This window comes from Euprymna scolopes, chromosome 46, assembly GCF_053919585.1.
Source record: "Euprymna scolopes isolate OS-2025 chromosome 46, ASM5391958v1, whole genome shotgun sequence".
Lineage (NCBI taxonomy): Eukaryota > Metazoa > Mollusca > Cephalopoda > Sepiida > Sepiolidae > Euprymna > Euprymna scolopes.
This window is the reverse complement of record NC_136527.1, coordinates 207,668,296-207,693,455: the sequence shown is the minus strand read 5'-3', so window position 1 is coordinate 207,693,455 and position 25,160 is coordinate 207,668,296. Positions and strand designations below refer to the sequence as shown.

General features: G+C 32.4%; 1 protein-coding gene across 1 annotated transcript in view; it reads left to right on the top strand.

Moving 5' to 3' along the window:
• The window catches only part of LOC145270340 (uncharacterized), a 72,962-nt gene that overhangs the window by 5,606 nt on the left and 42,196 nt on the right, over positions 1 to 25,160 (top strand). The window contains exons 2-3 of the mRNA XM_080125988.1: positions 2,040 to 3,344; positions 8,523 to 8,566. Of these exons, the coding sequence (XP_079982114.1) occupies positions 2,553 to 3,344; positions 8,523 to 8,566 (836 nt within the window). The 5' untranslated portion in view covers positions 2,040 to 2,552. The remainder of the gene's footprint in view (positions 1 to 2,039; positions 3,345 to 8,522; positions 8,567 to 25,160) is intronic.

The window sequence follows — 25,160 nt, the reverse complement described above, 5'->3', positions numbered from 1 at the left end:
TTTCCAGGTGAGCAAAACCGTGACACCTTCTCTTTCTGGATGGGGTTCCATAGCCTTTTAAGGAAAACTGGAACAAATACATTGAGCACATTGTGAAGGTTGCCACAAGGAAGATGGCTCCTACTATCATGTTTAGGTCTAGTATCTCTTGCGCATCAGATAAACATCCTCTGAACCTCCAATGCTCATTTCCAGGTGAGCAAAACCACGACACCTTCTCTTTCTGGATGGGGTTCCATAGCCTTTTAAGGAAAACTGGAACAAATGCATTGAGCACATTGTGAAGGTTGCCACAAGTAAGATGGCTCCTTCTATCATGTTTAGGTGTAGTATCTCTTGCGCATCAGATAAACACCCTCTGAACATCCAATGCTCATTTCCAGGTGAGCAAAACCGCGACACCTTCTCTTTCTGGATGGGGTTCCATAGCCTTTTAAGGAAAACTGGAACAAATACATTGAGCACATTGTGAAGGTTGCCACAAGGAAGATGGCTCCTACTATGTTTAGGTCTAGTATCTCTTGCGCATCAGATAAACATCCTCTGAACCTCCAATGCTCATTTCCAGGTGAGCAAAACCGTGACACCTTCTCTTTCTGGATGGGGTTCCATAGCCTTTTAAGGAAAACTGGAACAAATACATTGAGCACATTGTGAAGGTTGCCACAAGGAAGATGGCTCCTACTATGTTTAGGTCTAGTATCTTTTGCGCATCAGATAAACATCCTCTGAACCTCCAATGCTCATTTCCAGGTGAGCAAAACCGTGACACCTTCTCTTTCTGGATGGGGTTCCATAGCCTTTTAAGGAAAACTGGAACAAATACATTGAGCACATTGTGAAGGTTGCCACAAGGAAGATGGCTCCTTCTATCATGTTCAGGTGTAGTATCTCTTGCGCATCAGATAAACACCCTCTGAACCTCCAATGCTCATCTCCAGATGAGCAAAACCGTGACACCTTCTCTTTCTGGATGGGGTTCCATAGCCTTTTAAGGAAAATTTGAACAAATACATTGAGCACATTGTGAAGGTTGCCACAAGGAAGATGGCTCCTTCTATCATGCTCGAAAACTACTCACACCAAAGAGAATCCTGTACTTTTACATTCTTGCAATGTTGCAGCCTAGTGCCTGTTTTATAAGCATGTTTAATGGAATGTGCTCTGATGAACTCATTACATGTGTGCCCTTTCGACGTTCATATCCACAACAAATCCGCTTCACAACAAAATCACATCCTTTCACTGTTGAGGTTCTTGAATGCCAGAAAGCTTCCTACTTTAATAGCTTCTTCCTTAGAACAGCTAGTCTTCATGCTGCCTGTTTCACTAACTGTACTGATAGACAGAAGTATAAATGTAATGTAAATCAACATCTTTATTATCCGTGTGTTCTCAATCACTAATCCCCTTACGTCCAAGTGCTTTTTTTCAGGTGAGAATTAGTAAAAAAAAAATTAAAATTATAATTTATAGAATGTCAAAAAAATTACTGTCATATATTTATATTCAGATGAATAAACGGCTTTATATACTCGAACAAACCTAAGATGAACTAAAAATTTACAAATATATACGAAAAAATAACACAAAAATAAAAAAAATAAAAATTTTCACAAGTGGGGAAGTATAAAACAAACACAGATTAAGGAAATGTTTCAATATATTTTTTATACTTTTGCATATTCATATATCAATTATGTTCTTGGACAAGGCACATTTTCATGGACTTATTGTAATTTACACTTATTGTATCATTAATATATATATATATGTGTGTGTGTGTGTGTATGTATTCTCACTAAGATGAAATACAACAAAACGCTAGATACAATGTCAATTAGACTATTATAGCGTAAAAAAGCGATTAACTCTGTGCCAAATTTGAAAATATCCGGTCATATTTGTCATGTTATATTAATCATTAAGATTAAATTAATCTACATGTATTGAGTTCAATTTAATAATACTGACAACAATAAACAAACACATATCTGAATGCAAATACTAAAAATATTGAATTTATTTATATTTTCCAGATGATCCGGATTGAACCCTATTATTCAATGTGAATGAAGTATCATGACCCATAAACATTAAGGTGTAAACATCTATTACTTTATTTGCAACACTACAGTAACATCTGTGAGAAAATTATTATACTGGACATTACTTTTTAAGGAATTTTTGAAAACAACGAAATGGTGAAAACAAACCACGGCATGAAGGTAACATAAATGTTTGTGAAAAAGATATTTAATGTTCAAATAAATCAAAAGGTAATAAGAAATCGAATCACAAATTACAGACAAGTAATGTTTAAAATTACTATTTCAAAGACAATATATAATTTAAAAAGAAATATCTCGGTGTAAATATATGTAATAGTTATAGGTGTTTGGCATCTGTATAGTGCCTCAGCTTGAATTATAAAAAAAATTAAAATAAAAAAAGACGTGTGTGTGGAAGAAAACTTTTGCAATAAAGATAGATACACAAGCTGGTGAAAAAACCTACATTCTTGTTTTTATAAATAGACATTAGTAAGCAATATGAGAACTCACACTAGAGATAAGTCACATGCTTGTGAAGTGTGTGGATTTTCTTGTTCTCGAAAATCATATTTAGTGAGGCATATGAGAATTCATACTGGAGAAAAACCATATTCTTGTGGCGTGTGTGGATATTCTTGTTCTGATAAATCAAATTTACTGAGACATATGAGATCTCACACTAGGGAAAAGCCACATTCTTGTGAAGTGTGTGGATATTCATTTTATCGAAAATCACTTTTAGTGAGACATATGAGAACTCACACTGGGGAAATGCCACATTCTTGTAAAGTGTGTGGATATTCTTGTCATCAAAAATCAACATTAGTGAGACATATGAGAACTCACACTGGGGAAAAGCCACACTCTTGTGAAGTGTGTGGATATTCTTTTTCTCTAAAATCACTTTTAGTCACACATATGAGAACTCACACTGGGGAAAAGCCACATTCTTGTGAAGTGTGTGGATATTCTTTTTCTCAAAAATCACAATTAGCGAACCATATGAGAACTCACACTGGGGAAAAGCCACATTCTTGTAGAATGTGTGCATATTCTTGTTCTGTCAAATCAAACTTAGTGAAACATATGAGAACTCACACTGGGGAAAAGCCATATTCTTGTGAAGTATGCGGACATTCTTTTTCTCAAAAATCAATATTAGTGAGACATATGAGAACTCACACTGGCGAAAAGGCATATTCATGTGAAGTGTGCGGATATTCTTTTTCTCAAAAATCAAAGTTAGTGGAGCATATGAAAACTCACACTGGGGAAAAGCCATATTCGTGTGAAGTATTTTACTAAAAAATTAACATTAGTTTGACATATGAGAACTCACACTCACCAGACTTGATAAATTCTTGTCATGGAATCCAGTATAATCAAGAGACCAAAATCAAAGATATAATACAATGTATGAAAATGGTAAATTGGGGAGAAGAAAATTATGTTCACAATTCCTTAACTAACTTTACTAACTTTGAGAGAAGTTTAATGGAACATTCGAATATCTAAGTATCTCATATAGAGTTCAAGTGTTGGCCCCAGGTCGTGGGCCTGTTGATTTCTGAGAACTTCGACTGAAGTAAAATAAAATAAAAAAGGGAAAAGTCATATTCTTGCGAAGTGTGTTGATATTCTTGTTTTGATGTGAAATGTGTGTATATTCTTGTTCTGAAAATTCGACATTAGTGATACATATGAGAACTCACGAATTAATATTGGACTCTGGTATGAGGATACTTTCAATTTTCAATTTAAAGTAAACTCTGAACAAATATTCGAATTTAAATGAAAATGAAAAATAAAACTAAATCAAGCAACTGGCAGAATGTCGCCCGGGATAAACAGATCCTTCAATATGGTCATATGAGGAAAATAACGGTGAGACATATGAGAACTCACACTCACCAGACTTGATAAATTCTTGTCATGGAATCCAGTATAACCAAGAGACCAAAATAAAAGATATACTGCATAACCAAGAGACCAAATGAAATATACAACTTATAAAAATGGTTAATTGGGGAGAATAAAACTATGTTCTCAATTTCTTTACTAACTCAGTGTTTGAGAGATAAAGAACTTTAATGGAACATTCGCATATCTATATATCTCATATAGACTTCAAGTGTTAGCCCCAGGTTATGGCCTCTTGATTTCTGAGAACTTCGACTGAAGGAAAATAAAACCAAAAAGGAAAAAGACATATTCTTGTGAAGTGTGTGGATATTCTTATTCTCAAAATTCGACATTAGTGACACATGAAAACGCACACTCGGGGGAAAATTGAATGCCTACGAGACACCAACCTCGGGTGTCTTCAGTCTCTCTGTATAAGGGATTTACACTGGACTCTGGTATGAGGACATTTTCAATTTTCAATTTAAAGTAAATCCTGAACAAATATTCGAATTTAAATGAAAATGAAAAATAAAACTAAATCAAAAAGCTAGCAGGATGTCGCCCAGGATACAAACGTACATTCAGTATGGTCATGTGAAGAAAATAACGGTGCACCCTCTAGTGATGTTGCTATAAGTAACAACACTAAGCTGGACACTTCACCAGACCAATCAAATTCTAGTCCTGGAATCCGGCAAGACCAAACAAGAACCACTAAGAAAAGACACTATAACCAAGTAAAGTGGTCTCTTGAGGAGAAAAAATATTCTTCACTGTTTCGCATACTCCAGGAATGAGAAATAGGGGAGGAATAAAAAACAGTATTTGAGGCTCAAATAAAATCTTCACCCTTGATAAAAGAAAAACCATCGCTAACTACAACTAAGAACTTTCAATTGTATCTGAAGTACATCAATATCTCCCAAAAGATGTTAGAGAGTCAATTGAGAAGAAAGCTCTTAGTGAAGTGACGATTGATTTCACCAAATCTAACACTGCTGAATTTGCCCAAACACAGTGGAATAGGAAGAAAAATGGACATTGATTTGGTCAATGGAATATGTAAAAATAAAATATCAAAAATTAACAGAAGTTATAAGCAATGGCAAAAGATTTTTAAGCACCACTGCCCAAATAAGAAGTAGATTGAGAAAGAAATCTTACTACGTCAGAAATTTAATTTTCTGAGGAACAATGTGTGAAATGTTTTTGACTCCTGATGGGGGAGTATGAGACCAATTATTTTGTTTCAGTCTCTATATTTTTATTTACGTCGATTTCAATGGGAGTTGTCCGCGGTTTGCAATCTTGCATTTCGAACTTGAGCAGAATTTTTTCAATGTATCGTGATTGATTCATGGTTATCGTTTCATTTTCACAGGTAAATTTTATACCGAGGAACCACGACAGTCTTCCAAGATCGACCATTTTAAATTTTTTATTTATTTATTTTTAACATCTTTTAAAGTATTGTCACAGTTTGAGGCGAGTAATATATCGTCAACCCAAAAAACCAAAATCAATAGTTTATTACCTACATATTTTCTACATATGCACGAGTTTACGGGACATTGCATGAGTAAATTCCAATTATGAGCACTTTGTCTTAGTCCATATAACGATTTTTTCTGTTTCTACACGAAATTTTTATTTTTCATTTTAAATCCCTCTGAAGGGTGAATATCGATTTCATAGTAATCGGAGCATTATAATAACAATTTTTTACATCCATTTGATGTATTTTTAAATTGTATTGAGCGACAAGTTGTAATAAAATTCTAATTGTCGTTAAATTTGTCGTTGGTGAAAATGTTGCAAAATATTCCACTCCAGAAATTTGTGAAAAACCTTTTGCAACAAATCTTGCTTTAAAAGTGTCACTGTCAGAAGCTGTTAAGTTTTTGGAAAAAACTCAGCATGAAGAAATAATATTTTAATCAGTTGGTTTTGCCACTATTTCGTAGGTGTTATTTTCAGATAAAGTTTTCAATTCGGACATCATAGCTTGTTCCCATTCTTGATGATTTTCTGAATTAATCGCCTTATTATAACTTTCCGGTGCGTTTTTCAACGAGTAACAGTCATCCACTGCGTAGTCTTGTATCTTTCATGTTGTTCATCCACTGAATCGCCATTTTTAAAATTTAATGTATCATTGAATTTTACACATCTAACCCTTTTATGGCATTTTAGGCTGGAAAGTAGATTAAATATGCTGGACTCTTTTTATCGTAACCTACGAAAATAACTTTTTCGGTTTTAGTATTTAGTTTACTGGTATTTTCTATAAATGCAAAACAATCTGAACCAAATATATGCATTCGGTTGATTTTGGGTTTTACACCGCAAAACGCTTCACACAGTGGTTTGCCTAATATTCTATTGAACGATCTATTTCTTATATATGCTGCTGCTATTAAAGCGTATGTCGATAAAGTATGCACTAATTTCGATTCGATAAATAGACATTTTGTCATCTCCAAAAGGGTTCGCCATGCCATTTTGGAAAGGGGAATACAGCGCAGATTTCTCGTGTTTAATACGGTGGTTAATTAATAGAAGTTTTAAGTCTTTACTAGTAAATTCAGTCCCATTGTCTGAGCGAATACATTTTACTGAACCGTACGGGGCAACATCAGCTAAATATTTCTTAGTGGCGAGGATAGTGTCGGATTTGTTTTTTAGAAAATAAACTATAATTAAACCGGAAAAATCATCAATAAGGTTTAAAACGTACCTTAGATTGTTTCTCCCCATCGGATTGATCGGACCTGCTAAGTCACAATGCACAAGTAAGAGAAGTTTCGTAGTTTTTTTGTCTGGCGTTCAGCTTATATCTTTTGTCATTTTCCCCTGTGCACACACATCACAATTTGAGAGATCGTCTGAAGGTATTATTTTCATGCCTTCGACTACATTTGGTTATTTTTTAATATCAGATGTATTGCACTGTCCTAAAATTTTATGCCAGGTTTCCAAGTCGTGACAGGCAGTTTTTGCGGGAACCATACATTTTAAATTATATAGTCGGCCATTTTCTTTAATGTCAAATACAGTTCCATTGGGGTATGCCAATTTTGATTTATTTTGGCCAAATTGTATATTCGCGCCTTGTTTAATTGCAGACTGCACGGAAAATATGTCTTGCTTAAGAAAGAGCATTTTTTAGTTACAGATTTCGCCTTTATTATTTTTTAGGAATATTTTAGCATCGCCTCTTTTCAAGACTATATCATTTATTTCACTGCCGTCGGCAAGTTCGGCAAAATGACTTTGAGGATTAAAGTTTGAATCAAAATTAATAAAATCAGATTCCTTGGTGATAACGTGCGCTGTAGCACCACAGTCTACAAGGAGATTTTTTCCGTTTGTGTCAAAGTTACATGTGAATAGAAATGTATGTTCTTCCTCAAAGTTTTCAACGTTTTTTACCGAGTCCATTTTAGAGCGTTTATATTGGCATTGGAGATTTTTGTGGTTGGGTCGTCCACAATTATACCAGATAATTTTCTTTTTCTTGGGAAAATTACTTTTGGAGAATACGTTGCGGTGAGTTGCGTAATTTGGTGGTGTCTGCTTTCGAGAAGCATTTTTGAACTTCATAATATTGCTGGAGTTATTATTGTCCACGAGCATACAATTAGTCTCTTCGTAACTGCGCAATGCCACTTTAAATTTGCTGAAATTTATGGGTTTGTCTTTCTGAGTTATAACAGTTGTAAATGGTTTAAAATCGGCTGGAAGTCCCTTGAGGGTCATCGATATCAAGAAGCTATCGCTTATTATTCCACCTGAGAGTTTTAAGGCATTGGCGATTGTTTCTGCCCTTATGACGTAGTCGGTGATCGTTTCATCCTCGTTACGTTTCAGAGACGTTAGTTCGGTATATAAGGATATAATTTTCATTTTCCCTTTTGATAAATAATGTTCTCTTAATATGTTCTATGCTTTTCGTCCATCAACCAAGGCGTCTCTTATAATCAGAGAAAGACTACTATCGTCTAAACATTGAATCAGTTCTGCAAAAACAGTCACGTTCTTTTCGAGAAATTCGGCTCGTTTGAGATTGTATCACTTTGTGTAGTTTTCGAATCCTTAGATATCCCGGAAATTTTAACTGCCACAATTCGATTTTAGATTCCGATCCGTCAAAGAAAAGATGATGGCTGGGCCCATAACCTGTTAAGTTTTAAGACATTGTGTTGAACAAAGATGGCGGCGTTGTTCAGATCAGTAACCAAGATGGCGGTCAAGAATCAAATGCGGTCTGTGGCGTGGTTAACAGCAAACTGATTGAATCCAAAATTCGACAATTTTTATAATAATTTTGCGACGTTTTGATTGGTTGTTTAGCACAGCCGTTGGTTAAAAAAATGATTGGCGAATCCATTCGTCTCATACCCCCATCACAAGTAAAAAACATTTTACAGGTTAAATGATACTCCACTCTAAAATGTTTGTCATTTTTTATCAATTATTTATTTTGTGAATAAATTGTGGCTTTTTTTAAACGTAATAAAATCGATTTTTATTTATTCAGATTTACCATTTTTTTACATTAAGTTTCTGCTAATTGGTTGTGACAGATACAAGAATGCTCAGTTGATGTAAATTTTATAAAAGAAAGTGATCAGCACTCTAAAATATACAATATTGGATGAACTATAAACAAGCTAATTGAATTTTTAAGCCACATAATAGATAAGTGTAAACAGAAAAAAGCTTTTAAACATGTTAAAACAAATTCATTTATTTTTTGTGTTCAGTTTGTTTATAATTCGACTAACTTTGAATGAAATTATTGTGTTTATAGTAAAAACACACACACACACATATATATATATATATATATATATATATATATATCAAATATTCTACAATAATATATTTTTAGATTTTTTTGAGGAGATATTTAGGTAAGTGTAAAAAACATCAAATTATTTTTTCTACTTAATTGACTAACAATTCGAGCAACTTAAAATTAAACTATTTTTTATGGTAAACATTATTATGTTTGATATGTAGTTTGCTTGAGCATTGTGTGGGATAGGTATGTAATAGAGGTTTCGAAGGCTGTCACGATGCGAGAAATGAATTATAGTCGTTGTTGGTAAGAGGAGACGAGAACAAGTGGCGATTTACAAATCAATAAGTACATATATATATTTTTTAGGCTCTCGCTCCTGGGCAAAGTTCACAAGAGAGTCGCCAACCTGATAGGTTGTGAACTGTCATCTAAGCTTCAGCCTCTGTCCCATCAACGACATGTTGCATCCCCTTGCCTGTTCTACAAGTATTTTAATGCCGAATGCTCCGACGAACTACAAGACCTTGCACCCCTCGACGTAAATACCTCCAACAGATCAATCAAGCAGATAAATCTCACCCCTACACAGAAGAGATAAGAAGGCCGTCTACTATAATAGTTTCTTCCCCCGGAACTGCTAGACTTTTGAACTCCCTTCCGGGTTTTTGCTTTCCCAACTGTACTGACCTGCAGAAGTTTAAGTGTAATGTGAACAGATATTTTGCTGCTCAACTCCCTACATAGTATCTCTGAAACATATTGCCCCTACATCAAAGTGGCACTGTACCTTGTTTGGGGTGAAAATGGAAATTTAAAAAAAGTTTTTTTATATCTTCATATAATTTATTTTTTAATGAAGTTGACACACAAAAAAAATTCACTGAAGAAATTTAACAAATATCATTCAAACTTGATAGGAAAACAAATCCGAACACTGAACTAACCTAATAAGCTTTAATCATTGGCAAATATAATTTTAACTTCATATGGAAACAAATTCGGCACACTTACCTAATGAACGAACATTTTTACACGAAGACCGAAATCATGATTACACCGTGTTGCGATAACCTAAATTCTTTGTTCTTTAGCAATTGATTTTCTCTTTAAATAATTTCACGTTTAAATCGTGATTTTCATCTTTTAATTTGGATTCTTTTATATTTTCATATATTTTTTTTCTTAATGAATTAGACACACAAAACAAAAGTTGTATCAATTTATTAAAGAAATCATAGCAAGAAAAACAAATCGAACAAAGAATTAATTCCGATTTTTTTCGTATTGAATTCCTGGAATGAAAGGTAAGGTTTTTTTTTACAATTTAAATACATTCAATTAAGTAACTTTTAAAATAGTTTTAAATATTATAACAAGTTTGTTTTCAATGTAACCGATCAAAAAATAATATTGCTTTATAACAGACGCCAATAATAATAATAATAATAATAATAATAATAATAATAATAATAAAAAGCTTCTAGTGCACTTATTGATCCGCAATAATTTTTAGATAGTTTTTTTTTGTATTAGAGTTTTATGATATCTGTTTTTATTATATATATATATATTTTTTTTTTTTCAGTTGTATTGGTAAAATGTCTTACTTGTTAGTCTCTGCGACGTATTCCATTATTAATGTCGGAAATTTTCCCTTTTCAAATGGTGTGCGTAACAGGTCGATTCAAAGCATGCTGGATGATGGAGCGGAAATTGTGTAGGACTCGGGGCAAATGTGAGTAAGGGATTTGTGTAAGGTATGGTGTGGTAATTAATATGTTTATGATTTTATTATTTTTATTTATTTGTCTTTATTTTTTGTTTATAACTTGTTGTTTTAGCGTGAGCTTTTTTTAATGTTCTCTGTTATGTTGTCTTTATTATTATTACTATTATTTATTTATTTTTTCTGCTGACGTGTGCGGTGTCTCTGCTTTTCTGCCTCACGTAAATCGCCACTGGACTGTGTCCGGTCGACTACTGTAGGGGTCGGATGTGAGAGAGGAGGGAGGTGGGGTGCGGGGTGATGTGTTCTCGGTCGGCAGCTGGGTGTTTAGGTTAGTGTTGCTGGGGGTAGGAAAATAGGTGAGGGGAAGGGGAGTGGAATAGGGATGACATTCCTTGGGAGTTGTTAATTTATTTATTTTCATGAGTGGTAGATTTTTTTTTAGTTGGTTTGTATTACTTCAGCTAGCTATATTTTAATTTTAATTTTTTTTTCGTTTAAATATATACTGCTGTTTATTTATTAAGTTTCTAGAGTGGGCTAGTTGCATATTGAGACCCTCTCTTCTGATAGCCCTGCAGATAGCCGTTGTGATCTTGTCGCTGAGATGGGGCATTTTAAGGAAGCAAGTATTAGTGGAGAAACCTCTTACATGTTTTCTCGTGTTCCAAAGGTGTTTAATGACAGTGCTGGGTTATCCGTTAGCCTCTAGGACCTGGTGGAACCGTTTTGTGCATTCTGTCTTGTTTTTTGGCTTGCTGCATTTGCTTTGGATGCGGGTTATCTCATTCCTAGCATATTTGATGATGACCTTAGTAGGGAGGGCAGACTTGTAGTGTATAAATATACTTCGGCTGGCTGGTTTTCGGTAGAATTTAGTAATGCTGGCCCCGTCATCTGATATTTTTAGGTTGAAGTCTAGGAGTGATAGGGATCCGTCATCGCTGGGGTATTCGATGGTGAATTCTATGTGTTGGTCAGAATCAGAGAAGATAGCGTAGATGTTCTCAGCGTCGGTGCGTGATGATGTGAGGATCAGAACATCAACATATCTCGAGAGGAATATGATAGAGTTGCACGTGTTGAGGGCTCGGCGTTCGAGTCTGTCCATGTATGAGATGGCCAATATTCCTGAGAGGCTGGAACCTATGGGCAGCATTGTAATTTGTCTGTATTTTTGGCGTTGGTAGGTGAAGTATGTGTTGTCTACTATTATAAGTAGGAGTTTGCGGATGTCTGAGGGAATCAGGCCGAAGCAGTGTAAGTTGTAGGAGGAGATGTGGTCGGTGATTAGGGCTACTGCTGAGGCTCTTAAGTGTGCAGCGTTGTTTATATGAGATGTTTTGTCTAACGCTTCCTTGTTCGTGTTTTATAGTGTCGAATATCCTTCTATGTAGGGAGCTGAGTAGCAAGATATCTGTTCACATTACACTTGAACATCTGCATGTCAGTACAGTTGGGAAAACAAAAACCCGGAAGCGAGTTCAAAAGTCTAGCAGTTCCGGGGGAAGAAACTATTATAGTAGACGGCCTTCTTATCTCTTCTGTGTAGGGGTGAGATTTATCTGCTTGATTGGTCTGTTGGAGGTATTTACGTCGAGGGGTGCAAGGTCTTGTAGTTCGTCGGAGCATTCACCATTAAAATACTTGTAGAACAGGCAGAGGGATGCAACATTTCGTCGATGGGACAGAGGCTGAAACTTAGATGACAGTCCACAACCTATCAGGTTGGCGACTCTCTTGTGAACTCTGCCCAAAATGAGAAGTAGCTAATTTTAATATACTGAGGGTCCGTAATGCTAACATGCCCTCGTTTTTTTTTATTTCGAATGAGAATGCCCCTTCGATTAAGTATCTATTCCCATATTAATAATATCATGATCTTATGTTCCCTTATCATATATATATATATATATATATATATATATATATATATATATATATAATATTTTCTGGTTTGCCCTTTTCAGATGCTTGCAAAATTATATCTATACCTGACAATTCTTTTGTTGTTCTCAAAATCAAAGCAGACAACTGTTTTCACTTTACAAGTTTTTATTGTTCTTTATTTGGCATTAAGCAATTCTAACTTCCCAACCTGAAATGTAAGCTTTTCTTTGTTTTCGGTGATAATTACAATTCAGGTCATTTTTATAGGCCAGTAAAAAATCTGGCGTGTGCATACACCTTCGATTTTACCGGCGTCGCCCCGGCTCAATATCCACCATTCGAAACCCTCATTTACAAAAAAAAATATTTTATATTTTTTATCATTCCAATTTTTAAATATTTACATCAACAAAACAAATAAATTATTTAAAACAAGGCATTCCATATTTTCAAAAATAATACAAAATATCACATTAGTATTTTTTCCAATTGAATCGATGATTTTCTGTCTTTTTCTTTGTTTTTCTGTTTTCTGTTATACAGTTTTATCTTTTTTCCTCGTGTGTGTGTGTGTGTTCATCACAATTTCTATAACGGGTTTTAATTTAAAAACACACCAGTCTTTATATTTTACAGACAATAAAACAAGTCCAGTTTTTTAGGGGAGGTGGTTATTTTCGTACTTTGTTTGTTTCTGGAGATATCTCTGACGTATATTCATTAAGCATCAATAGTAACCGCGTTGCATTTGTTAAATTTATACCAGTTAAATAACATTTGATATCCGCAAGTTAATTTCTGTAATGTCTATCTTAGAATAGAGAATAATATAGAATCAGAATTTATAATCTTTACCCATCCTTAGCAATTCCCTTTCTCCGGATCCTTCCCTTTCTCCTGGTCTATCTGATTCCCTCTTTCTCAGTGCCACTCCTATTTATCTCCGTTTGAACCATAATACTATTGCTACATGAGGAGGGGACAGACCCCAGTAATTAAATAGATATGTTTGAAGATGATATTTGAAAAGGATAGAATCGAACCCAGTAAGCAAAGTTTAAACAGATAATGGATATTCAATTTAGGAATGCAGCGATTGTTCATTCTTTTAGAAATAACTGGATATTAAATATGTCAGTTAAAAGAATGGACAATACGAGGTTAGAAATAATGATTAACAAAATAGGTTAAAAACGATACAATTCAATTTAGGAATTTCTTTGTTTACCAAAGGCATGTGAATGCATGTTCAAAGCACACGTGTAATTTGAAACGTGAAGAAACCACACTGATGCCGGAAAATGGAATTCCCAATATATTGAGATGTGTTCGAGTCAGTTGAAAGACAGGTTAGGAGAGAGCAGGCAAGATCGACCAGAGGAGTCCGTCAGACTGGGAGCTGATGTCCGTTGGAGGCGAAGGAGGGAAAATGAGACCATGTAGCCATAAAAGCTTGAGTTTCTGGCATCATCTCATCCGGATGAAGAATAAACTTGTCTATAATATACACTCTTTCGTTCTCTATGCCCCCGCCAATATAGACACGAATAATATATATAAACACTCTGAAATATACATGCACACACGAATGACGGTTCTCAGTATGGAATGACTATTTAACGCTATCAATTTGCTCTGATAATGACGCAAATAGGAGACAACTTACATCTAAGTTATTTACCGAAATGCTATTTACCGTCATGAGTTTTTATTCCGTAATCAGATTAATATAATCAACAAAAAATTACGACCAAAGAACAAACAAATAATATACGACTTCGTCTACTATAAAGTTTTTTGTTCCATGTTGGACGGTTTCCCAATTTTCATTCGTCTTTTTAAATCTCGAATTTTATTATCGTCCTCCTTTTCCCTAATTAATACTCGATAACGTTATTGCTTTACCGCTGCATTCTTATTCATGCAAACTTCACATTCTTATAAGATGCAAACCCCATCGACGAGATTCGAGTGTATTGCTGATTTGACAAATGACGTTTTTAGCCATTTCATGGATATTTTTTTAGTTGGAACATTTGCTAAACAGGACAGACATTGTTCCTCAAAGAATTAGACTTCTGACATGTTAACTTTTCCTTCTCAAAGCTTGCTTACAACTTTCTGCGAATTTTTGATATTTTATATTTGCGTATTCCATTGACCAAATCACTGTCCAATCTTTCTCCCTATTCCACTGGCTTTGGGCAATTTCAGCAGTGTTAAATTTGGTGAAATCAATCGTTGCTTCACTAAAATCTTTCTTAATGTACTCTCTAACATATTTTTGGAGATATTTATGTATTTTAGATATAATTGAAAGTATGTTCTTACTTGTATTTAGTAATGTTTTTTCTTTTGTCAAGGGATAAGTTTTTAATTGAACCTCAAATACCGTTTCTTCCTCCTCCATTTTTCATACCTTGAATATGCGAAACAATGAAAAATAATTTTCGTCTCCTCAATAGATCACTTACTTGGTTATAGTGTCTTTTCCTAGTAGTCTTTGTTTTATCTTGCCGGATTTCAGGACTAGAATTTGACTTGTCTGGTGGAGTGTCCAGCTTAGTGTTGTTACTTGTGGAAACATCACTAGAAGAAGGTGCACCGTTATTTTTCTCATATAACCCAGTAAATAGCAAAGCTAAAGGGATTTTTCTTTATTTTGGACGACGTCCTGCCAGTTTATTGATTTAGTTTTATTTTTTTTATTTTCATTTAAATTTTAATATATGATCAAGGTTTACATAAATGACAATTGACAGTTTCTCCATACCAGAGTTCATGGTAGACCCCTATACCAAGAGACTGAAACCCGAGGTTGGTGTCTAGTACGCATTCAATTCCCCCCAGTATGAGTTCTAGTATGACTCACTAAATTTGATTTTTGAGAACAAGAATATCCACACACTTTACAAGAATGTGGCTTTTCCCTTGTGTGAGTTCTCATATGTTTAACTTAGGTTGATTTTTTAGAACAAGAATATCCACACACTTTACAAGAATGTGGCTTTTCCCTTGTGTGAGTTCTCATATGTTTAACTAAGGTTGATTTTTGAGAACAAGAATATCCACACACTTTACAAGAATGTGGTTTTTCTCTTTTTTTTTATTTTTCTTCCTTTGAAGATTGTAATGCTGGGTATGGGGCAGCCAAACCAGCTGCCAACATTGCCCCGCTTTTTTATTGAAACCAACCTAGAGCTCTTTTTAGTGTCCTCGCTGTTCCCTTAAGTGCAATTGTCTGAATCTCTTTTGCACTTGGTTCACCAGGAATATTAGTTAGGTAGGACTTCAGGTTCTTCTTCATAAGTCCTGTGGCACCTATGATAACTGGTATGATCGATATCCCCTTAGGTTCCAGTTTCTTTTCATATCATACATGAGACCTTGGTATTTGGTCTGTTTCTCTCTTTCAGCTCTGTTAAGACCGCCATCATTAGGAACACTCACTTCAATCAAGGTTGCAACTCTCTCTGACTTATTCCATATAACTATGTCAGGTTTCACAGCAGCATTTTCAAGGTAGGTGGCTGTAGGGATTACATGGTCGTAATGTATGGTATATAAATCATTACCAACTGTTTTTTCAGGTTGGTGTTCCCAGGACTTGCTGCTACACTGGATGTTTAATTTTTTACAGATGATCCAGTGGAGGTACTTGCATACTCCATCATGTCTCGCTGTATAGTAGCCGTCCCCTAGAAGAACTTTGCAACTTGATATCAGATGACCAATACTTTCCAATTCTGTGTGGCAGAATCTGCATTTATTGTCATTACTGATCCCTGCCATCTTCTTGAATGCATTGGTCATCAATCCCTGGTCTTGGGACGCGATTATGACCCTTTCCTGATCGTGGTGGAGGGATCCTCTTTTGAGCCAGTCCAAAGAACCTTCTTTATCTATGTATTCCCGAGAAAGTTCCCCCAGAAAATACTTTGCACGCTGATGTTGTTCCCATTATTTAAGGTTCATCTGTTGAAAGGTCTCGGTATATTTCTGACGGCTCTTTCTTGCTATTTCTGTGGCACACTTGTTTGGTGTTTCGTCCTCATCTGAGAGACAACTCTTACCAAAATGTTTGGTCAGCTGGGTGACTGATGTTGTTCTGCTGGCTCTTGTCTCCTGATGTTCATATACTATTGAGAGGGTGTCATTCTGGGAGCTTCTCAGATACTGACCGGTGCTCACAATAGTTGCCCTATGTTGATGATTAATCTCTGAGAGTCCCAGACCTCCTTCTCCCCTGGGCACATACAGCCTTGGTAGACACTGATTTCTATATATTATTTTATGAAGCGTTAGTAGCTTCCGTGTCTTTACATCTAGCCGGTTGATGTATTTTTGTGGCCAGTCAATGATACCAAAGCTGTATGTTATTACTGGCATAGCAAGCTGGTTTATGGCAGTAATTTTATTTTTATTGGTGAGCTGGGTTTTGCATATTTTCCTCACCCGGCGTACATATTCTTTACTAATCTTCTCCCTCATCTTGGCATGTTGTATGTTCTCGTTTTCCTCAATGGCAAGGTACTTGTAAGGCTCATCTCCGGTGTGAGTTCTCATATATCTAACTAAATTTGATCTATTAGTAAAGGAATATCCACACACTTCACAGGAATGTGGTTTTCCCTTTTTTTTAATTTTTATTTTTCTTCCTTTGAAGATTGTAATGTCGGGTATGGGGCAGCCAAACCAGCTGCCAACATTGCCCCGCTTTTTTATTAAAACCAACCGAGAGCTCTTTTTAGTATCCTCGCTGTTCCCTTAAGTGCGATTGTCTGAATCTCTTTTGCACTTGGTTCACCAGGAATATTAGTTAGGTAGGACTTCAGGTTCTTCTTCATAAGTCCTGTGGCACCTATGATAACTGGTATGATCGATATCCCCTTAGGTTCCAGTTTCTTTTCATATCATACATGAGATCTTGGTATTTGGTCTGTTTCTCTCTTTCAGCTCTGTTAAGACCGCCATCATTAGGAACACTCACTTCAATCAAGATTGCAACTCTCTCTGACTTATTCCATATAACTATGTCAGGTTTCACAGCAGCATTTTCAAGGTAGGTGGCTGTAGGGATTACATGGTCGTAATGTATGGTATATAAATCATTTCCAACTGTTTTTTCAGGTTGGTGTTCCCCAGGACTTGCTGTTACACAGGATGTTTAATTTTTTACAGATGATCCAGTGGAGGCACTTGCATACTCCATCATGTCTCGCTGTATAGTAGCCGTCCCCTAGAAGAACTTTGCAACTTGATATCAGAATACCAACACCAATGTTGATTTTTCAGTAAAAAAATATCCACACACTTCACAAATATGTGGCTTTTCCCCAGTGTGAGTTCTCATATGACTCAGTAAATCTGATTTTTCAGTAAACGAATATCCACACACTTTACAAGAATGTGGCTTTTCCCCAGTGTGAGTTTTCATATGTCTCACTAATTTTGATTTTTCAGTAAAAGAATATCCACACACTTTACAAGAATGTGGTTTTTCCCTTTTTTTTATTTATTTTACTTCAGTAAGTATTAAGAGATCAAGGGACTCCCTCCTGGAGCTAACAATTGATTCTGCTATGATTTAAATTTATATCTGAGGGCTCTTTTAAGAATAGATGCTGTTCCCTTTATGGCTGCTATTTGCTATTTTCACAGTGTGAGTTCCCATATGTCTCAGTAAATCTGATTTTTGAATAGACGAATATCCACACACTTCACAAGAATGTGGCTTTTCCCCAGTATGAGTTTTCATATGCTTCACTACGTTTGATTTTTCAGTAAAAGAATGTCCACACACTTTACAAGAATGTGGCTTTTCCCCAGTGTGAGTTCTCATATGTCTCACTAATTTTGATTTTTGAATAGACGAATATCCACACACTTCACAAGAATGTGGCTTTTCCCCAGTGTGTGTTCTCATATGTGTAACTAATGTTGATTTTTGAATAGACGAATAACCACACACTTCACAAGAATGTGGTTTTTCCCCAGTGTGTGTTCTCATATGTCTAACTAATGTTGATTTTTGAGAAAAAGAATATGCACACACTCTACAAGAATGTGGCTTTTCCCCAGTGTGAGTTCTCATATGCCTCACTAAATTTGATTTTTGAGTAAACGAATATCCACATACTTTACAAGAATGTGGGTTTTCCCCAGTGTGAGTTCTCATGTGTATCACTAATTTCGATTTTTCAGTAAAAGAATATCCACACACTTTACAAGAATGCGGTTTTTCTCCGGTGTGAGTTCTCATATGTCTTACTAAATGTGATTTATTAGTAAAGGAATATCCACACACTTCACAAGAATGTGGCTTTTCCCCAGTGTGAGTTCTCATATGTGTCACTAAATTTGATTTTTGAGTAAACGAATATCCACACACTTTACAAGAATGTGGCTTTCCCTTCAGATGTATATTCATATTTAAACATAAATTGCTCCTGGTGCAAGATTATAACTTCCAAGTTATAAACAACATTTTAATCTGAGTTGTTGATGCAAGTTAGATTTTATACTAAAGAAATTTCAATTTGTATCACTTACTTTATTTGATAAGATATATGTCGTTGTGTAAAAGTTAAAATATTCTATTTTGTAAATTAGGAGATTCTTCTGAAATGTTAAATTCGATATCTTATGATTTATTAAAACATTAAACAAAAATTTCACAAATTGAATTATGTGTGATGTTCTTATCACTATTTGCTAAACAATCCAGATAAAATAACTCTTCACACATATCTTTCTAATAAAGTTGTGTGCAGACGTTTTCTGTTGACAGCTACGTAAAGATATAATTGTGTAAAGAATACTCTTTAAGGAGTAAGGTGATCCTTTAATATCCATTAAAACGTTCAAGCAGGAACATCTGTAAGTAAAAACAAATTAAATTAAATATTTTAATATCATTGTTTATTTTAATCGTACCAACAAAACAAGAAACATAACCTTATAAAACATTTCCAAATCACAAAAACTCTTAATTCACATTCATATTGTTGTAATATTTAATACTATTCATAGTATTTTGTAATAGATAAATGAATTATGCAATTAATAAAGTAAAATAAACAATAATAGTAAGAATTGTAGGAACAGTACCCATACAACTACCATAGTTGCTACTGATAATAATAAAAATATATTGCAAACAATAGAAATATTATAAGTTTATATTACAGGAAAATTGAATTTAAATACTCATTAAATTAAAGTTAATAATACAAATCAATATATAATCTAGTTACTTAGCAATGGATACTAATATGGTCTTTTAAAATAGCTTTCGTTTTAAGTCATATGTGTGGAAATATAACCGCTTATTTCTAATGTGTTTGATATTAAACTGAATATTTTCATAACATTACATATTTATTAATATTCATAATAATTTAATGCAACAGAATTAGGTTCTTATTTTTTGTACTTTTTTTAGAAATCAACAGTTTTTCATTCAACGAATTATTTTATCGAACGCTTGTGAATGCATTACTATAATTCCTATATTTTATTATCCCACTGATATAAACCGTTTTAATAATCGATTAGTGCAGTTTTATTTATTTATTTTAATAATCGATTAGTGCAGTTTTATTTTTTAATTAACGTCTGATAATACATATTAATATACCTTAAAAAGCTCTCGAAGCTGTAAATTGGTTACCTTACCTCCATTACAGAACTGATATTCTTAGTAGTTACTTTTTTAATTTTTATTAAAATAAGTATTTTTGTATTGCAATTTAAGAAATTATTTAATTCAACTTTTTTAGCATATTTTTGTTATTCATATATTTTTTGTTTCTTTATGATTTTTTATTCTGATTATTTTCACCTTCTGATAGTATAAATTATTAAAATGTATTAATGTTGAAAGTTTAGTATAAATTTAAATATGGCCTGTAAAATGAGTCTATTCAATTCATGCTCTACGAACTAAACGTCTTTCTTCTGCATATCAGTATGTCTTTAATGTTTTATATATAACATGTCTTACTGTCTTTAATGTTTTATATATAACAAGTCTTACTGTCTTTAATGTTTTATATATAACAAGTCTTACTGTCTTTAATGTTTTATATATAACAAGTCTTACTGTCTTTAATGTTTTATATATAACAAGTTTTACTGTCTTTAATGTTTTATATATAACAAGTCTTACTGTCTTTAATGTTTTATATATAACAAGTCTTACTGTCTTTTAAACCTTTTTATTTCGCTTTGAAGTTACGTTTCATTTACTTTTTTTACTGGATTTTGGATTTTTATGTCTGTTAAACGTTTCTAAGCAGCTTTTAAAATATATTTCCTTTTTGAACCAAGAAAAAGTGAACAGTTTCTTCTTTGATGAACTGATAAAAATGTCTGATAATTTGATTGGTTTATGCAATGAAACACGTGTAAGACGCAGTAATTTAAACAATATGAATGTGAATTAAATGCTTAATAAAGTTACATATGCTCTGAAAGTGTAAATCATTTTCATTGAGTTAAATAAACCGTTGCATTTTAAGATATGTTTATTGAATAAATACATTATAAACGTATATTGTTTTAAGGAAAATATGCATGTGCGCATGTGTGTGTGACAATCTTGATGTAATATTTTTCATTGTTATAATGAGAGAAATATATCTAGGTTTATTTCTGCCTTCCTAAAGCACATGCATATACTGTATATAAAATATGTAAATTTATCAAAATTATCGACTATTTCTTATAAAGGATTTATTTAATGCCGAAAACGTTACTAATTCGGTTCGAAAACCTACATTAAAATCTGTACATTTATTTTTTATTAGTTATTTTTTGTTTTCCGTATATATATTTATCAAATTTAAAGCATATTATTAACATTTATAGATTGTTTAAGGATATCCGTTTATCGCTAATTCATCTGAACATAGAAATTGTTGTTACTACGTGTTTAACTTATCAGTGAGTTAATATTTAATCTTTATGTGACGAATTATAGCTGGACTTACCAGCCCATTTAACGTCATTTTAACTATTGGTTAAAACAAAATTGTTATTTAATAATCTGTTAATACACAATTTACATAGTAAGGATGTTACAAAGCCTGCTTAAAACTTGCTAGAAAATTACATAAGAGTATTCTATACGTAAACAAAGCTAAGATTACCATATGTATTCTAGCCAAATATGGCTTCGTGCAACTACCAAGACCATATTTGTCTTAGACTTCTAAAAAAGTTTCAGGTATACGCTCTGCACCAACATACTTACTCCCGACCAATCAGACAAACATCAAAATCCAACCATTCTCCTTTGTTGATGCTTGTAAGACTTCTATTATTTGAGAAAAAAAGTTTAAAAATGGGGTTGAATTGTTTTATTTTAAAATATTTGTCCATTCTTAATTCATCTGAACGTTAAAATTATTTGGAATCATAGACGTTTAACTTATAAGTGAGTTTAATGTTTTATATTTAAATATTAGTAAGACTAAATATTTAAATTATTATTAACATATAACAAACACTTAACCTAATTATATTATTTTGATTTTTTACTAAACATTTTATAACAATACAACTACCACATATAGATTAATATTTTCCTTGCTTGGGACAATTACATTTTCTATTTCTTCTCGTGTATTTCTCAATGTGTCAATCCTATTATTCCAAACCAATGAAGAAAAATATTTGTTCATCTCTAATTCAGCTTAACATATTTTTTAAAACATAATCACATGTAAGATCAGCACATTTAATAATAAATCTATGAAAATGGTTTTATGTTTAGAAAGTTAATTCTGTTTCCTATTTTTAAGGAATATAGTTTTAAGAGATTTTATAGTGAATTGTTATAGGCAATAAAAACGGACAGAGTAGAGCTCCACGTCTACAGCTTTGAAGTGAAAGGTACTGGAATAATATGATGTATTATAACGAGGTACCTGAACAGTGAATTAATTAACACTAGATAAACAAGTCAAACGAGCAGAAACTTGTCATTATTATTGATTTTTTTGTTGAATAAAATATTATTTCATATGATTATCATTATTATTGAACACCATTCATACATTCATATGATTATCATTATTTTTGAATAAATAAGATTTCATATGATTATCATTATTATTGAGTTTTTTATAGAATAAAATATTATTTCATATGATTATGATTATTATTGAGTTTTTTTATTGAATAAAATAAGATGTCATATGCTAATCATTATTATTTGTTTTTTTTAATTAAATATTATTTCATAGGATTATCATTATAATTGAGGTTTTCATTGAATTAAATAGTATTTCATATGATTATCATTATTATTGAGTTTTTATGATTATCATTATTATTGAGTTGTTTATTGAATTAAATATTATTTCATATGATTATCATTATTATAGGGGTTTTTATTGAATAAAATAAGATATATGATTATCATTATTATTGTATAAATAAGATTTCATATGATTATCATTATTATTGAGTTTTTTATTGAATTAAATATTTCATATGATCATCATTAAATTGAGTTTTTTATTGAATAAAATATTATTTCATGATTATAATATTATTGAGTTTTTATTGAATTAAATATTATTTCATATGATCATGATAATTATTGATTTTTTTATTTAATTAAATATTATTTCATATGATTATCATTATTATTGAGTTTTATTGAATTAAATATTATTTCATATAGTTATCATTATTATTGAGTTTTTATTGAATAAAATATTTCATATGATTATCATTATTATTGAGTTTTTATTGTATTAAATATTATTTCATATGATTATTTTTATTAATGAGTTTTTTTGTTTAATTACATATTATTTTATATGATCATCATTATTATTGAGTTTTTATTGAATTATGATTTTCATGATTTTTGAGTTTTTTATTGAATTAAATATTATTTCATTTGATTATATTATTTCATTATTATTGAGTTTTTTATTGAATTAAATATGATTTCACATAGTTTTCATTATTATTGATTTTTTTTATTGAATTCAATATGATTTCTTAGTATTATCATTATCTTTGAGTTTCTTATTGAATTAAATATTTCATATGATTATCAGTAATATTGAGTTTTTTATAGAATTAAATATTATTTCATATGATTTTCATTATTATTGAGATTTTTATTAAATTAAATATGATTTCATATGACTATCATTTGTTAACGACTTTAAAGTGTTTCTCCCTTTAACATCGAAAGTTTTTAAGTGCTATATTGAAAGATATGCTAATTCAACGAACCCATAGTATCCATATTGTCATTAAATATCATCTTTACTGTTTGTATAGCAGACTTTACCCGGACATTAAATTGTATTATGTGTAAGGAATGTGTAACAACTCACCTGCCAATCGATTGGCCTAAAAACGTTTGTGTGTTGTATCAATACTAATTCATATTCACATAATAATCAGACAATATATATCTCATCAGCAAGTTTATATTTAATCTTTAACTATTGATTAAAACAAAATATTTTTAATACACAATTCACATAGTAAGAGAGTCTCAAATATACGCTCTGCACGAACATACCTACTCTCGACCAATCGGACAAACATCAAAATCCAACCATTCTCCTTTGTTGATTGTAAGGCTTCTATTGTTTGAGACGAAACAAATTTAAAATTGGATTGAAATGTTTTATCTTAAAATATTTGTTCATTTTTTTATTCATCTAAACGTTAAAATAATTTGCAATCATAGACCTTTATATTAAGCGAATTTAATGTTTTATATTTAAATATTAGTAAGACAAATTTTGCATGTCGTTTATATTTTACGCATTTAACATGATAAACAATATGGTTACAATTTATTGTGGTAGAGAGGAAGTTGTATCGGTTTCAGTTTTCTTGTGTTTGTTGAGGGAGAATAAGAGCCAAGTGTCGTTAACTATTCTACAAATTCATGTAAAAATTTAATAAACAAAATATACTGAAAAAGTATCCTTATTGGCGTTTCAAAAACAACACACATTGCAACTGAAACATAATGAGATACTATGGATTATGGGCCATATCAGCAGAGGTTTTCCCTGTAAGTTGTGATGTGATATGTCTGTTTACATCACATTTAAGTTTAGCATGTCTATATAGTCAGGAAAACAGGGAACAGGGAGAGAATTACAAATGTTTTCATGAACTTTTTTTCTGTCATTGTTAAGTCAAAATTGAAAGGGAGAAACAAAAAAAACTCATATAAGTTTACAGCTTTGAATAGAAAGGTACTGGAATATGATGATGTATTATAATGAGTTACCTAAACAGAGAATTGATGAAAAGTAACACTAGATCAACAAGTCAAACGAGCACAAAATTAATTGTCGGCCATGGTTTGTGTTTTGATATTATTATTATTATTGAGTTTGTTATATTTAATTAAATATTATTTCCTATAATTCTCATTACTATTGAGCTTTTATTGAATTAAGTAAAATTTTATATGATTATCATTATTGAGTTTGTTGTATTGAATTAAATAGGATTTCATATGATTATCATTAGTATTGAGTATCCATATTGTCATTAAATATCATCTTTACTGTTTGTATAGCAAACTTTACCCGGACATTTAATTGTATTATGTGTACGGAGTGTGTAACAACTCACCTGCCAAATCGATTGGCCTTAAAATGTTTATGTGTTGTATCAATAGTGATTCATCTTCACATAATAATCAGACAATATATATATTGTGCGGTTGTACTTCATTGTTAGGTGAGCATTGGATTAGATAGGCTTACCTAACATTTCTGAG